General features: G+C 37.8%; 1 protein-coding gene across 4 annotated transcripts in view; it reads right to left on the bottom strand.

Moving 5' to 3' along the window:
* Positions 1–17,759, bottom strand: part of LOC111147846 (solute carrier family 9 member A9) — a 536,315-nt gene that overhangs the window by 351,584 nt on the left and 166,972 nt on the right. For all 4 annotated transcript variants that reach the window (XM_022504100.1, XM_022504104.1, XM_022504114.1 and 1 more), the window contains exon 6: positions 9,020–9,125. In XM_022504100.1, the coding sequence (XP_022359808.1) occupies positions 9,020–9,125 (106 nt within the window). The remainder of the gene's footprint in view (positions 1–9,019; positions 9,126–17,759) is intronic.

Raw genomic sequence — 17,759 nt, 5'->3', positions numbered from 1 at the left:
GATCAGGGATTTTGATTCAAATTCCACATTGATGGCAAGTTTCCTCATGATTCCTTAAGGCTGGTGAACAGAGTCCATGTGACTGAGGGAACACTTTGGACTCCAGGCTTTATTCAAAAAGATTTGACTTCCATCACTTCCACATGAAATTAAGACTCCAACTCCAAAACCTCTGGGTCTATATCCTACACAAAATCCTATGGCCACTGACAGTGGTAGCTTCCCACAGAAGGTGATTTCTCTCTTGTTTCCCACACTTGAGAATTTCCTTTTCTTTTCTTAAAAATCAACTCTACATTTAGAAAAGAATTTTTTTGCCTTTTCAAACAAAGCATTTCTTTCAGTTTATAATGGCATATGGCCTATCTGCTTTATTTTAATCCACCATGTTCTGAATATTTTATTATCATGAAATACCATAGTTACTGTTCTGGGATGCCCATTATACCTGTCCTCCAGTCACTTTCTTCTAATTATAAATTCCTTGCCAATGGCCACAAGGATGGGGAAATCATTCAGATCTGGCCAATCATCATTAATTCCCTTGAAATACAATGTGATTGGCCTTGGGGTGATCTTCTGATATAAGCAGAGCCAATTCGAATCCTTCTCTGTGTTTGACATGTAAATATTGGGAGTATGAAATGTTACTTTGAAATAGAACAGTATGAGCCTGGAGATGCCATTAGCTACCCTCTTCTGTTTGTTAGAATAAGTCATGTATTTATACTAGTAAAGAGTGAGGCTAGCACTAAGAGGAATTCAGAACCAAGAAAGAAAAAGGAAAGAATAGACAATAGAAAAGAACAAATAAACATGTTTGAATCCCTGAGTCCTGGCTTGCCCAGACTTAACCCAGCCCCTGCTGAAGAGGCCAATGAATTCTTTTTGCCTAAGCTAATTTGAATTGGGTTTCTGTCGCTTACATCGGACTAATACACCAATGAATTAAAGTACAATGGAATTAAGATAAGAAAGAAGCAATATGGATTTCTTCTATTTCTTTATTTTTGGTAGATCAATTTGTCATGCATGGCTTGACACTAAGCGAAGAAGTTCTAAGTCATGAGGCTGATTTCTGGAGAAGCAGTGAGTGAACATTGTATCTAAGCCGAGAGACAAGGATCAGAGTCACAGGATAAACCAAGGTCACTTCCCAGTAATCTGAACAGGGACATTAGGAGCTAGTGTAGAAAGAGGCCAGAGTCATAGCCAGGAAACAGGAACCAGGGATCAGGAATAAGAAAAAAGAAACAGCCACAGGAGCAAGCAGGTGTGTGGATAGCAAGCACTGGCTTTTAGACTTAAAGCTGGAGGTCAGCTGAGCTCTGCCTCCTAGCCACTTCTTCAGGATGCCAGGACGCCTGCCCATTCCTGCTAGGTGATGCCACCTGGTGTCCAAAAAATGAAGTCAGCATGGAATTGACTGCCAGGACAAGGAGTTCTTAGGCAAAAAAGGCCTTAACTTTTTTTTTTTTAATTATATATCACAGCAGTATCTAGACAGGCATCAAAATAAATGTGTTTCATGCTGATGATCAGTTTCCAAGGCAAATATCAAAGTGAATTACCTTCAGAAAGATGTGTCAAGATATAAGAAACTTGTTTTTAAGTTAAGCAGATTCGTGAGAAATATACTTTCTGGTTGTGATAACAGTTTTGGTTTATTCTCATCAAAAGGAGACACCTTTTTATCACCTCTGTGTTTACAACTACGGGTCAAATGGGAGAGGAAGTTGAGTTAATGAAGGTAGCTAACAAGCTTTTCAAATATTCAGAAGAAGCAGTATAAAGAATGTTAAACATCAATCCTCTGGAGTAGATTTTAATGAGAGGATTAGTAAAATGGCTCTACCTTCATCTGAAAAGGTATACTTACTTGCTTCTTCAGTAATTATTTAAGAAACTTCCAAATAATTAACTGTGTGTTGTGGGGGATGGAGAAAGGTAGAACTTGCCTTCAAGGAGCGTGCAATCTAGAGAAGATGGTACCAAGAGAAATAATGAATTTCTTTAGTGATATATGTTTATAACCAACCCTACACAACTGCTTTCTGGGATGATTTTTAGAGCAAGGTTTGTGCACATATTACATTAAATAGCTACAAGCTACTGTTTGCCTATTTTAGTGAGGGGCTGTTGAAGGCAAGGATGAGTGACTGTACCTATCCATCTATAACATCAATGCTCAGTGTAATGTCTGGTACATACAGACGCTCAGAACATTTTTATTGAATGGGTGCGTGATAGATGTCTCGACTCTCCTTAGTCACATAGTTCTTTGAGTTTCACAGCCATCCCATTAACTTCCATGTTAAATTTTGCTTAAGATGCATGGGATAAAAAAGTGTGGTCTTTCAAAATGTCAGTCACTCTAAGTGCCAAGCATTCACTGGTATCACACTTTAAATGACATTTTCTAGTAAGATCCGCTAAGCAGCATAACACTCTTATTTAAAAAAAGAAAATTAGGGCTCTATTTCTCCCTCCTTTTTGATGATCTACATTGAATTTCCTTAGAAGCATTTGCTTATAAGGGAACAAAGGCACCTAGTGTGTATTTATTGTCATCCAAGAGCCAGCTGTTTAATGGGGTTTTTCTTTTATCTCTAAGAAAATCTGGAGGCATTTGTACATCGTGGAATTATTTCACAAGTAGATCTTTCAGTACAATATTGGCAATATTTCTGTTTTGCAGATAAATGGCTGAGAACACTCAACATCCTCTTTCTGCTCTTTCATGGGTAGAAAAAATTTTAGACTTAAACCTTTATAGAATCTGTATTTATTTTATTTCTTTTAAAGGTTTACTTATTTATTTTAGGTTAGGGGAGACAGGGGGGACAGAGAAAGAATCTTGAAGCAGACTTCCCATTGAGTGCGTGAGATCATGACCTGAGCTGAAATCAAGAGTTGGATGCTTAACTGACTGAGCGACCCAGGTGCCCTAGAATCTGTATTTAAGTACTTAAGTGAAGATTGCCTATTTTTAAGTATGTTTATGGGGGATTCTTTGGACCAGAGTGGATCATTAGTAGCTTAATTATTTCCAATAAATATATATATATAAGCCAAAAGAAGAAAATGAAAATCACCTATGATCCTACCTCTTTGAATTTATATATAAATTTTATTTATAATACGTTATATATATGCTCACAGACACAAATTTGGCTGTGATTTTTTAACCAAAATAGGTCTTACTGTATATAACATTTTAAAATATCTTAATTTCTTTAAAAATGTATTGTGAATATCTTTTCACATGAATACATTTTTGTATGTCATTTTTCAAATGACTGCATAAGGATTACATGATATTAATGTGTTATAATTTATTCAACCAACTAGTAACTTATGTACAATTTCTTGTGCAAATCAATGCACTCATCTCCATGGAGAAAGTTACATAAGCCCTTAGTTACTTCTTAGGATAAATTTCTAAAAATGAAATAGGTGGATAGAGGACTAACATACTCTAATAATTCTTAACAAGTAATGCCAATTGCCTTTGTAAAAGTTCCCTTGGTTTTCTCTTTCACCAGTATGTAGAAGGGTTCCTTCCCACTTACTCAAATTCCAATTTACCTGAAGTACGCCTGTTCTTCCATGACTTCTGGAGATTTGAAGATTTGCTTATCAAAAAATAATACTTTGTTGGTGGTTTAATTTGTTTTATTTCATCAATAGTGAAGCTGATCTTATCTAGCAGTATTACTGGTCATTTATGTTTCCTCTGTTCATTACCTACTTATTTCCTTTGCCGATTTTTCTATCATGTTTACATTTTCCTTATTGGTCTTTAATAACGGCAGTAATATCAGCAGCTAATATCTAATTCTTATTGAGTATTATGTGTCAGGCGCTATCCTAGGTGTTCTATGTTCAATCTCGCCTAATGAGGTGAGTGCTTTTACCAGCCCTGTTTTATAAACAAGACATCTAGGCACAGGGACGTTAAGTAATTTACGTAAAGTAACATAACTAGTTCATTTGGTATATTAAGGTGATTAACAATTCATCATGTACATTATAAAGACCATCAACTTATCAACATGTGTGTTGAAACTGCTTTCATTGGTTTATCCTTCACCATTTATTTGTGGTGACTCTTGCTTGGTAGGATTGCGGGACTCTGTTGCCATTAAATAAATTGGCTTTTCTTTTCTTGTTTCTGCTTGATATCTTAATCACCTAAAGAACACTTTAAATAGATACAAATAGATACAACAAATGCAAACATTCAAACAGTATAAAAAGATACAAAATAAAGAGTATATTACATTTCCCCCCTTTGTATAAATCAGAGTTCTACAAAGCAAAAGAATTTCCTTTAACTATTTATGTTTTTGTTCTTCTGATGACTGTCATATGACCAAATAATATGGATATACCTCCCTTTCTTAATTTATCAAATCCACATAGTATATATTGATTTATTATTATGAGCGATGTGACATTTTAGTTAACTTATCCCTTCCTTTCCCTCTCCCCTCTTCTAACTAACTCCCAGGAGTGTTATCAATTTTGGTTGTGAGTGACTTTATAACTTTAAGTAATATACTTCAACCTCCATTTCTTGATTTATCAACTTTAGACAGTATGCTTTAACTAAGTGCTTCATTCTTAATGGGGGAAATCACATGTGAAAATGGTTATTCTCTATATTCCTTGGATCATAAAATGCCATATTTATAAAAGAATGCTTCACTAGAAGCAGGTCTATCCTTAGTCATTATAATGAAGGCAAAGAGATCTTTGTAAGTACAATGAAAGATATTGATATAAATGGTTATATAAATTATATGTATCCTTATATAGCATAGATCACATTGATTTTAAAGATTATAGAGTCCAACTATATTGCTTTATTTATTGCTCGGAATAATTTTCTAATGTATATAGAACAACTGTTTTTACATTTCACGGGTAAAGAAATAAGTACAGAGAGTTTATAAGCATGTACAGTCACTGTTGTGGTCTTCTAGGTTTGGTTGTGTTTTGTTTCTGTCTCACATCCACTTCTTTTTTGTGGCAATATCACTCTGAGCAATATCCCACCTCTCCCCAGGATTAGTTTATATGCTTCCAAGTGAAAATGAGTACATTATTATTATTATTATTATTTTGAAAATAAGTACATTCTTAAACCCATGAAGCATGTGACTTAGACCTGAGCCAATGAATGCAGAACGTTCCCCTGGCCACAGTGGGTGTGAAATGGCATTATAATCTGTAAGGTGGACTAAGATTTGGACTGGGAATAATGGAACAAAGATGCTTGCTCCATTCTCCTGAAGGAAGGTACAGACCTCAGAGATGTTGGCAGCCAGCTTGGGACCAGGTGAGGGAGCTAACCCTGAAGAAGCTGAGGAAAAAAAGAGTTCCTGCTCATTTTAGTGAGTCCTTTGCTGCCATTTCCACTCCTGTTATTCAGTCACATCAGCCAATACAAATTCCCTTTTTGCTTACAACAGTTTGTGTTGGTTTCCTGTCAACTGTAATAATTGCACAGTAAATCCACAGCAATCCTGACACCAGCTCTTTTGACTTAAATCTAGGACTCTTCGTACTCCACCATACTGCCTCTGAAAGTAATGTCTTTGCTCAGTATTCAAAAACACACGTCTTCAAGACCTCTTCAATATGTCTTTTTCCTTCCTTCATAGCCTATTAAACAATCTTTAGAAATGCAAAGCCATCATGTGGAATTCATTCATGAACCAGTATACATTCTACATGTTTGGGCATGGCATTCCCTACATACTTAAAATGACAGTGTGGGTCAGAGAAAGACAAGCTAATTTCAAATTTTTTGTTAAATAAAGTTACTTTCATTTTAAAGTGAACAATTCTGGATCATTTTAAGCCATAGGGATACCATCTACCACCTGCTGTCAAATATAAGAGTTGTGGTCATCAAATTCGATTATATGTTAGTTGTCTGAAACTCAGAGCACATTTAACCTAAAAAAAGTACCATAATTTCCCATTGGCTTCTTAGACTAGCACAGAAAAGTTGACTTAATCTAAAATGTGGCTAAATTACTATGTATTTGAATGAAATGCTAGAGCACAGTATTGTCACAATGCTAACAATTAAAATTTTAAAAATACTAAAACTGAAAGGATGATCCTTAAACAGGAATATTTAATGATGGGAGATGGGAATGTAAATGACACTGTGTGGCCATCCCAAAGGAGCTCTGGAGGTAGTACCAAGGGCCATAGCAGTTGATGATCTGAGTTCTTCATTAAACTTGATCTCATATCAAAGTGCATAACTTTTCTTTTCCATGATACAAGAAGAGCTTTATCACTATTCTTAAACTTCAAAACTATACAAAGACAGAACTAAGAAGAGGAAAACACAAAAGGGATTTCATTTGTTCTTTTTTTTTTAGAAGATGTATTTATTTATTTTAGGGAGAGAGAAGGAGAGCATGCATGTGCCTGCAGGAGCATGTGCATGAGTGGGGGGAGGGGCAGAGGGAGACAATCCACAGGCAGACTCCCCACTGGGAACACAGTCTAATGTCAGGCTCCATCCCTTGAACCATGACATCATATGACCTGAGTCAAAATCAAGAGTCAGATGCTTAACTAACTGAGCGCCCCAGGCACCTCTCATTTTTTCTTTTAATATGCATTGCAATCATACAGACTCTGTGTTCAAAAAGTTACTATCTTAAAAAAAAGGAAAGGCAAATACAAGTGTAATCCCAAGATTGCCCTGCTATGCTGGACGGGAATTGATAGAGGTTCATGCAGGGCTAGATTGGGGACTTAACATGTGGGCTAATGGTTCCTGACGGAGACTGAGGTGGTGAAAGACCTGATTAGGCAGAAACAAGCTGAGGAGGAGTGAACTCTGTGCAGGTAAAGCATGAGTTACCAGGCAGAGAGCTGTGTCTGGGTGCTACGCACAATTTCACATGAAGGAAGAGGAAAGTGAAGAGACAAACATTTGAACTTCTGGTCTGAAAGTCATGCAAAACTTTTAAATAGGGCTTTTCTAAGGAAGCAAGAAGGTAGTTGGATGAAAGAGTCTGGTGATGGTGCATAAAAAGGAGAGGGAATATGTGTGTATGTAAATAGGTATATAAAAGGATTGTCACGTGTGCTGGAAACTAAGTTTAAAAAGCACATAAGCAAGTGAGCAAAGTGAAGAGTACAACATAGTGGAAAACTGCACAGTCTGGAGGATGTGGCCAGCCACAGATGGCGCTGGAGAGCAGACAGTGCAGATCGGGATGGTGCAGGTACCCACTCTCAGTAGAGCTCAGGAAGAGGCCAGTGGGGTCCAGGTGCACCAGGTAGAAGAAAGAGCCTAGAATTTGAATGTGTGGACATTTCCATGCCAACTATTTCTAATTTAGTTTTCCTTTTACTTTAAAGGTGGAACTCTTTGGGGTCACTCTATGACACCTTAATTGCCAAATTTAGAAAACATAAGATTTTGGCTAGAATGGCAAGTGTCTTGTCCCTAGTAAGGAAGAGATCCTACCACGGTGGGAAACACTTCTTAAGTCATGCAATACATGAGTAGGTGAGAGAAGAGGCACTGCCATAATAATCATGTATTGATCTGAATAGATAATAAATAGACTGTTTCAAATGCCCCTGAGATCTATACACGACAGCATCAACATTCATCACTGGAGTCTTTTTTTAGTGGGAAACTACTATGAATGATGGTGCTGAAAGTGGAAAGGCCAAACTCTCCCCTGGTTGTAGCTGTGTGACTCTTTCCCAAGCTCATTTGTGCTTTAGTGGTTTCGTTTTACTTGGCCTTTTACAACTTGGCAGCCCAGGAGGCAAAAATGAGGGACTCAGCAGATTTAAACAACTTTTACTCCAAATGTTCCTTTAATACTCCTATTTCTTGGACAGAGATTCCTGATGTCCTAATTAATCGTTCTTGGTGTTTTCTTTAAAAGCATCCGTTAGCATTTGTGAATCTGCCATGGCTTTTGCTCTCAGTTTCCACTCACCAATATTTTCCTTTAATACAGGGAAGGCTCCTCTCAGGGCCAGGTGAAATACAAGTTTATTTGAAGACCTTGCTTAAAAGTTGCTGAATTCACTGGCAACTTTGGTTGGCAGCCTTAAGAAATGTGAGTTGGCAGAAGAAGAGTAGTGCTGTTCTGTTGTTTCTTACTCTGAGATCAGGCTTTTAAACATCTTTTGTTACTTCATAATACATTTTCAAATGCATTTGAAGTGATTAACACCCTGAATTGAGTCCTATAGTCACATTTAATTGTCAGATAGCTATTTTCCTTTGGGGTATTTGACAGTTGCCCAAAATGTTGGTCTTAATCTAAAACCAAGAAGAGACCTCTGACATACTGAAAGCCACCAAAGTGGCATTTATTAAATATAAATGGCAAGTGTCTAAAGGGGAGGTGAGGAAAGAGCACTAGTTCCCATCTCAAAAGGAAAATTCTTCCAGGATCAAGGGAAAATTACATTAGCATTTAGTTGAAGTTCCATTAGTTTCACATATCACATGAGGATTTAAAGATGTGTGTGTTCTGATAACACATTACATTTGCATTGAGAAATAAAGAGTAGTCTGACTCTCGGTTTCTATCTCCAATTTGTCAAACTTACTATAAATACAATGGTTAGCAGTAGTCCATTATTGGAAAATGGTTTGTATAAGGGAAAAAATTAAATGATAATGATTTAAAATGAGGGAAGCTCATATGTTCATTTTAGGAACTCTAATTGAATTAGCTAAATATATGCACCTGAGGAAAAGAAGTTACCCCCCCTGGGTAGTATCTTGTAATAGGTTGGAAACATGAAACTCATTAATAGTGTTAAAAATTAGGTACCTAATGAATTATACCCATTATTAGAGATTTTCTGTGGTAACACTTGCTTAAAAATGAGAAATTGCCACATCTCTGTGACATAAGAGAAAAGATACTTTAAAGCCATCAGGAATTATCACCAACTGGAAGCATATTTCACATGGTCAAAAAAACAGAGGCCAAGTTCTGGTACTTACTATGTGAGGACAATGGCCACTGCATCATTCAATACGCTCTCCCCGAACAGGAGTGTGTACAGGTCAAGGTCGACGTGCAGTTCATGGAAAATGGCCAGCACTGTCACTAGGAGGAAACACACCCAAACATGCAAAGTTAGCTAAAACACAGCCATGGATTTGTCCGTGGTTATGGTCACCTCTAGAAAGGATTCATTAAATGCTCTTGTTCTCAAATCCATCCTTCGTATCCACATTGGACCGTCATTAAAAAAAAAAAAAAAAAAAAAAAAAATCTGATGAGCCACTCCATTGCTTAGAGATTTCTCTGGGCTTCCACTGCTTACAGAGAAAGTTTGAGCCACACACTCCAAGTCTTCTATAATCTGCACCCTGCTTACCTTCCAGCATCTCCCCCTGTAACCCCTGCTCACCCATTGCTGCCTGCCTCAAGTCACACTGAACTTGCCATAATTTCCCCCAAATCACTGAAATCATGTAGTTTTTAAATTAACTTTGTATTTTGATTCACTTTCTCAGAGCAGCAATTTCTTTCCCATCCATGAACCACCATTCTCCCCATTCCTTAAATGCGCACACACATACTCACACATACGACTTCTTGTTCTCCCCAAACCCCATTCTTCAATTTTTAAAAACCTCTCTAAGTGTCTCCCAGGACCCCATTTCCTCAGCAGAAATCTGGCTCACTCCTTTTTAGTCCCCATATTTGAATCAAATCGCAAAACTTATCACAGAAGACACTGAGCTCCCTGCGGACAGGGCACATCTTTGCAACACAGGGCACTTGGCAAATGCTCAGTGTTTGATGCATGGATGACTGAGTGAGTAAATGCATTAATGAATGAATGTTGTTACATGGCCTACTCCTGTGAATGGAGAGGTGGCCAGTACCTGGCTGTCTTAAAGATTATACTCATCTATAAAGATGAACCTTGTGTTCCTAAGAACAGGACCGGAGAACTTGTTTCTGGCAGCCTGCTGCATGGCTACTCTATGCACACATATTCTATGGAGCCTTGGAGCATACATTAGGACAGTAAATAATCACACACTGATTATCTATGTTCATCAAAACCATTCAGTGTCTTGATACTTGAAACAGTTATGCAAAGTGTGAAAAGCAATCATTAGGAAAATGATCCATTGAGTTGATTGCCAAAAGGATGATTGGGAATGATACTGATGGTAAATTTTTAAGGCAGCATGGGCATTTTCATTTCTGTTCTTTCCTTTTTCATGGACTGTGAGGTTAGTAACTACGTTGTATAAAAGAAGAGTGCTATGGGGAACAAAAGCTGAGTTGGAAGGTTTTGTAAGTAGAATCAAGAAGTTTGGTACTTGTTCTGCTGCAGTGGGGATCCAGGAGAGGATTTTAATCAGAAGAGAGACAATCTGATTTTAGTTTTGGAAATAAAGCACAGGCAGCAGCCAATAAATGAGCTGTACTGAGATAGAAAGAATCCTAGAATCAGACTCACAAACTCCTGTACATCCTGCTCTACCCAGCACATCCACCATCCTGGGTTCTGATAGGTCAATGGCCACGGTGGTTTGTACTTCACTTATTCATTGATTTTTATCTCCCTTGTGTGTCACTAACCCTTAGGACAGTGCTACAATATAGCAAGCCTTTAATGAGTGAATATATAAAAGGTAATGTCAAGAGAGGACATAGCAAGAGAGACTGTATGTCTAAGATACTTCGGATGGAGAATTGATGAGTCTTGGTGTTTGAAAGGTAGCAAGGAGTGACTCCGGGTTTCAATGCTAGACAATTAGTGGTTAGGGCTGCATAAGAGAAATTAGTTTGTGGACAGAGGAATCCAGTAACTTTGGTTTGGGACATGTTGACTTAAAAAGGTTGAATTTAAAATGGAAATTTCAATAAGAAACCTGGAAACAAAAGGCTGAAACTATACAGAGTTAAGGCAGAAGACAGAATTTGGGGGTTATAAGCATATGGATGAAACATAAAGCTAAAAGAATAGCTAAGAACCTGGGCAAAGTATATAGACAAAGAAGAGAGTTCATGAGAAATTCTTAGGGACATTTATAGTTAAGGGGTGAATGGAGAAAAAGAAGCAAGAAAAACACATGTGATATATTTGCCAAACCTGACCCTAAGCAAGAACAAGTTAGCTGGAAACCACATTCATCATGAATTTCTGTAGATAGATTTTTACTTACTGAAAATTATCCTGGAGGAAGGAATATTGAACTCAACTACCAGCTTTGGGATAAAAGAGACACCAGCAATAAAATGTTATGAATTAGCATGACAATTAGCTAGATCCCCTTTTGCCAGGGATAGAATAAATTTTATTATTCTAGCTGAATAGGTCCTTAATTATGATAGGCAAAATGGCAGAGATGTACTCTCTAGTAGTGGGTAGGTGTTCACATTTGCTACAATCCTTAGTCTTTGCAGGTAGTGGTAGGAGGGGAAGGTAGCAATTATCTCTGCTAAGTAATCTCTCTCCTTCTTGGATAGAGTCAAGACCTTGTATCTCATCAAAACAAAGAGGCTTCATCTTGGGGGGGGGGTTGCTGTTAATTAATAACATTTTCCTTTCCCCAGGATCCTGTGGAATAAAAGTAAAGTTATTCATAAACTACAAAATTCTATCATGGCAGCTTTATTGTTGACTTTTGTCTCTGTAGTTACTTGTATTTCTAAGCTCTGAAGTTGACTTGCAGCTCATCTGCACTCCCAGAGAGGTTTCCTAGGCCCACAAATTGGGAAGAAAAACCTGTGTTCCTCCCCCCACCTCCTCAGTTATGGGGTCCTCTCTGTGCCGAGAGGGACTCTTCATCTTTCCAGTAAGAACTTCAGGCTTTTGGAGAGAAAGACTTTTAATTGAATATCTAGTTTTGTTCAAAAATGTTTTGGCATTCCCACAATTCCTTTTGCACAAAGAACTGAACTCTACTTCATAAGTGATACCCCACACAAAAGAGAAAAGCTATTATTTTGCACATTCCTATCTACCCTAGGAACAGCTTCGAAATAAAGCCAGGCAGTGTATCCTACAAGATGGAATATTTGCTGGGACCACAAATGAATTGAATAGGTGAGTCAGGAAATTAGCAACCCACTCTTGCTGCTAAGCTTGGAACTCTTAAAGAAACTCATTTAATTAGCTCACTGGCAGGACTTGTTCTTACACAGAATGTCCAAGACTCTGTGGCACCTTCCCAGGAGACAATCTCTTGGAACAGTGGTGGACAAGCTCACACCAGCTCTGCCTATACCTGGTTGGGTTTGTAAGGACAACCTGGTTGTCCAAGATTGGCCAAAAAGCAATGAGACTTCTGAGAGTATGAGGAGAACGCCCTGGACACCATGTAGATAGGAAGAAGTGGAGATAAAATCCAATTCCTTAAACCTCTGATTTTAGCAGGGATTTGATCTTATTTGCTTTTGTCACATTTTAGTTCCACTTATCTCTTTGTGGCAAGTTCCAACACTTCATTTGGGGCTCCTGCTCCTCCATACACCCTCTCTCTCCCTGACTTTTAAGCTAGAGAAAAACCCACTTTGTCTCTCAAATTGGTAGGTAGGGATACAAGCACATAGAAGCTTATGCTTAAATAGACAAGTACACACAGACATACACACAAACGTACACACAAACATACACTCCAGGTGAGAGTAGTGGATGCCTGAGAAATGCCATTGAATCATTGGAGATTTCTGAGAAAATAAATAACTGCATCAAGCAAACAGCAAGGAGTAGTTGGGGGGCATGAATGATGAGGCAGTGGTGTGGACTGCACTTCTAAGAAGCTGATGATGAGGGATGGAGAGAGAAAAAATAGTAGCCTATGGGGTAAAAAGCCAAGGGAGACTTTCTCTTAGATTTCTAATTTATAGGTTGAACAGAATAAGCCAGAAGACAGAGAGGTTGAAGACAGGAAAAAGAAGGGGAACTGCTGGGTCAAGGTCAAGAGAAGGCAGAGAACAACTGAAAGGTTGAAAAAAAGTTGTTTTCTCATGAAGCAAGATCATTTGCTGAGAGCAAGAAGACCAACACATGAATTAGAGGCTAAAGGAGGATTGAAAATGTCCAGAATGATTCAAGTTTTATGAAAAATTTTATGAAAAATTTCCAAGGTCATATATAGGATAACTCTCATTCTTCAAGAGAAAAGCCCCAACAATGAAGTAATATATTTTGATTAATTTGTTCATCATACCAAGAGTCTTGTCCCCTACTACAACCTTATTATAGCATGAAAACGAACATTTTCTCATCTCAAATATAATAAGCATAACTGGACCTGTAATACAGATAATGACTACTGGATCCCATCAATACATCCATATGCTGATTTTTAAAAGTTGTTTTCCTTTTTTCTTTCTTTCTTTCTTCCTTTCTTTCTTTCTTTCTTTCTTTCTTTCTTTCTTTCTTTCTTTCTTTTAACTGCTGGTGTTTTAACTGACCACTTTTCCAATGCTCTTTATCTTTCAGTCACTTCTAAGTCTTCGGGGTGATTTAATAACAGTCCTTTCCCTGGGATCTCGATTAGTAGTTTTCTGACCCATATTTTTTTGGTGTTTTACAAGGAATTTAAATTTCAAATGATATTTTAATGCAGCAGCTCTCAGCAAACTAGCGCAAGATCTGCCTGGGTTCATGAACAGCTCCACACAATAGTTCTTATCCCTGTTGTTCTAAGTTATCACTCAGTCTTGTCAAACTGCTGACTTTCCCTGGAGAGTGCTCTCTGTGGTTTTCTGTGCAAATCAGTATGTATGACACTTGTCCCCAACACATGGAGAATCAAATATCTCAGGCTTGCACAGCAGAATTGTGTCAGACCTGGCAGGTGGAGAACCCCGGAATTCTCATAAACAAGGTAGCATTTTTCCAATTCCAAAGTGAGTATTGTGAAAATGTATTTTTTTTTTTTTCCTCAGAGGGTTGATGGAGGAGGAAATTCTCCTGCAAGTTTCCCCACTTTTCTGAAATATTGCAAATAGTGAGATTTCAAGAAGAGGCTTCCAAAAAATTGAGGTATACTGAATACAGCCTGAAATACTGGATTTTTTTTTTTTTTTTTTTTTTTTTAGATTAAACCTTCTCAGTGGAGACTTGGCAGCAGAATCAGTACATAAATTGGTTTTGCCAGTGAAGCTCTGCTAATCATATTCCAGAAATACAACTAGAAAACCTTAGCCTTCTCAAATAGATCAGAGAAACAATACTAGATCTAAAAGCTAATCACTAGAAGTTACTTCATTGAGGTAATTCCAAATGAGAAGTTACATAAAACATCATGAATGATTTAGCCTTTAAAACACTGTAATTTTATTTTGGCCATCAGTATGATATATCATTTTGGTACAGAGTTAGTAGTGGAGAAAATACTATTTGCAATCACACTAATATAGTCTTCTTCACCAATGATCCTTGGGAGAAATAAGCCCTCACGCCCCAAGGCAATGTTTTCAAAGTATCATCGAGGGACCCCAGGGGGTTTCTGAGACCTATTCAGGAAGATCCCCAAGGTCAAATCCATTTTCAGAGTAATGTGAAAATGTTACTTGCATTTTCCATTCTTAATCTTTCATCTGTGTACAGTGGAATTTTCCAGGGGCCATTTGAGGCGGGATAGTGCAATTGAATGCAGAAACAGATGTGAGAATCCAACTATCTTCTATTATAACACACATTAAAAAAATGTAAAACAATGTAACTTTTCTTAGTACATTTTTTTTCTTGCTTTGGAAATTAATTTATTTTTCATAAAATATATTATTTAGGATGTAAATGGTTTATGATTATTTCTTTTTAAAATTATTTTTAGAGAGAGGGTGGGGGGAGGGTCAGAGGGAGAGAGAGAATCCTACACAGGCCCCGTGCCCAGCATGGAGCCCAAAGCGGAGCTCAATCTCACGACCCTGAGATCATGACCGGAGCCAAGATCAAGAGTTGGATGCTTAACCAGCTGAGCCACCCAGGCACCCCTATGATTATTTTTTTTATTATTTGTTTATTTGATAGACAGAAATCATAAGTAGGCAGAGAGGCAGGCAGAGACAGAGAGGGAGAAGCAGGCTCCCCGCCGAGCAGAGAACCCTATGTGGGGCTCAATCCCAGGACCCTGAGATCATGACCTGAGCCGAAGGCAGAGGCTTTAACCCACTGAGCCACCCAGGCGCCCCTGATTGTTATTTTCAATTAACAAAATATGTTTTTAAATTTTTTAAGTTTTAATATGGTAAATATTGATAGATATAACACACATAAACAAAAACTCCTTGGGGTCTTTCCCTAATTTTGAAGAGTTGTAAAGGGCTTGTGACAACAAAAGTTTGAGAAGCACTGTCCTAAGGCATTTGTTGTATGTAATGAATTAACTTATATTCTATGCATTAAGCTAAGTAAGCAACATCTTGTAAAGAAATGAAAAAATAGTCCCTCAAATAATTTTCTGCAGAACTTAATTCTCATGTTGGATTCCTGTTGAGTAAGCCTCCCTGGATCTTATTATCTCTTGTCACAGTAACAAGCTGACTCTTTTGGCATACACGTAGAGGATTTCTATAAACTCTTAAATGAGAAAAATTATTCTTTTCACATTAACTCCACTAGTACACTTCTGGAATCACATTTCTGTCATTAGTACTTGTACTTATTTAAGTCCCTTTTTTTTAATGTAAGTGCTTAGCGGACTGAGATTGTTTCTTCAGTGTGTAGGTGCATAATCAAAACACTAACAATCACACATCTCTTCCTTGACTTCAAATAGGGCTGAATGGTGTTCCAGAATAATTTACTTTCTCTTGTGCCTAAAAACCAAAAGTAAGGTCCTTAGAAGTCACTGAGAGTATATAAACATCATCTGAAAATCATGACATTTGGCATTGAGAAGAGAAAAATAAATAAAATACATAAAGATTGAAAAGAGAGAAACCTGGGAATAAACCTGGGGTTGAGGGACATTTTCCAGATCTTGTATTTGGGAATTTATGGGCTGAAATCTGCTGACACTTTAGCTAGTACTTTAAAATTTTTCCCAAAGGTACCTACAACAGGAATGTTCTAAATTTAACATTAGCACAGAACATAAACATTTAACGAAGACCCAATTCTCTCACCAATGGTGTTTAATGAGCCATGGTGCAGTTTAATGGGGAATCTGCAGTGTGCCCAATATCTGAGAGAGGATGCCTCACCCTGTCATACAAGGATTCTCCAATCAGGATTATTACTTACGCATTTTGCCATTTAAAAAATGAACATGGTAGACAGGGTCTGCCTACAAATCACTAAATAAATTCAGAGAAAAGCTCAGTGGAGTCATAAAGCAGCTAAAATTTGGACGTGTCCCAAGAAATCAACATTTTGAGGTAAAGATATCACTGTGACCCATTAAATCTAACAATTATAAGGAATGAGATACTTGTATTAGTCATGATCACAGTCACATCAAATAAGTGGGCCTCCCAAACAAATTTTTTGCTTGCTACAAAAATATATGAAACAAATAGTGTCATATACTATCATTTCTCAACTTGTGGATCAAAACCCTGAAAGAAAATATGGGAAGATTTCAAAGTGAAGGGTGAATAGTCCTGTTTCTAAGCAGATTAGCATAACTGCTAAGAGTGAACAAAAGTAATATTGAAAAGAGTCAGCACTGAGCATGTGAAAGAGAAAGGGGGAAAAGGGACATGAGGAGAGATACCATAACATTAATCCACTCGTTCCTGTCATCACTCTGTGTGGTAGGCTGAATAATGTCTCCCAAAGGAGGCTATACATTAATGTCTGGAAGCTGTGCATGTATTACCTTATATGGCAAAGGAGACTATGCAGATGTAATTAAGTTTACCTTAAAACAAGTACATTATGTTGGATTATATGGGTGGATCCGAGTCACATGAGACCTTAAATGCACAGAAACTTCTTTACCTGGAGTCAGAGAGATACAGCTGAAGAGAAGGCAGAAAAGAGACTTTAAAAAAGGAAGATTTTATGTGTGAGAAAGATACCATTCACTGTTGCTGACTCTGAGATGCAGGAGATTACCTACAAGGGCCAAAGAGAGACTTCTAGGAGGCAAGAGTGTCCCTAGCTTTCTGTCAGCAAGGAAACAGGGACCTAGGTCCCACAACTGCAAGGAACAGATGCTTCTGGTCACCTGAATGAGCCTGAAAGTGGATTCTTCCTACAGCTTTCTCTTAAGAGCCAGCCAATTAACACTTTCATTTTTGCCTTGTAAGATCCAGAGTAGAGAACCTAGTTGAATCAACCTGGACTACTGATCAATAAAAGTATAAGATAATAAATTTGTATTGTCCTATGCTGTTTGTGGTCTTTTGTTATGGCATCCCTAGCAAACCAATTCACTGCCCAGGAATACCTCCTCAATTCCCTTCTCACTTTACCAACTTGTCCTGGGCAATCTCATCCATACCCAGTCATCTTAATTTCTAGCCCATTCCTTTCTCTCAGTCAACTACAGACTCTCATATCCAGCCATTGCCAAGACAACTCCACCTGGAGTTCTTCTGCTGGGACAAACACTTATTAAGCACCAACTGTGTGTCTGATGCTGACTGTGGGTATTCCCCAACCCCCAGCCAGCTCCAGTCAATCTGCTGCTCTTACTCTTGAATTACTCAGAAATGGCATTATTACCAACCAAGAAGCTCTTTGTTTGTGTTAAAAAAAAAAATGTTGTGATTTATCTCATTTGCAGTGGGAAGATCTCTGGACTTTAGAGG

Source organism: Enhydra lutris, unplaced genomic scaffold (genome assembly GCF_002288905.1).
Source record: "Enhydra lutris kenyoni isolate GAN:26980312 unplaced genomic scaffold, ASM228890v2 scaffoldscaffold2, whole genome shotgun sequence".
NCBI lineage: Eukaryota > Metazoa > Chordata > Mammalia > Carnivora > Mustelidae > Enhydra > Enhydra lutris.
This window is presented reverse-complemented; position numbering and strand designations above follow the sequence as displayed.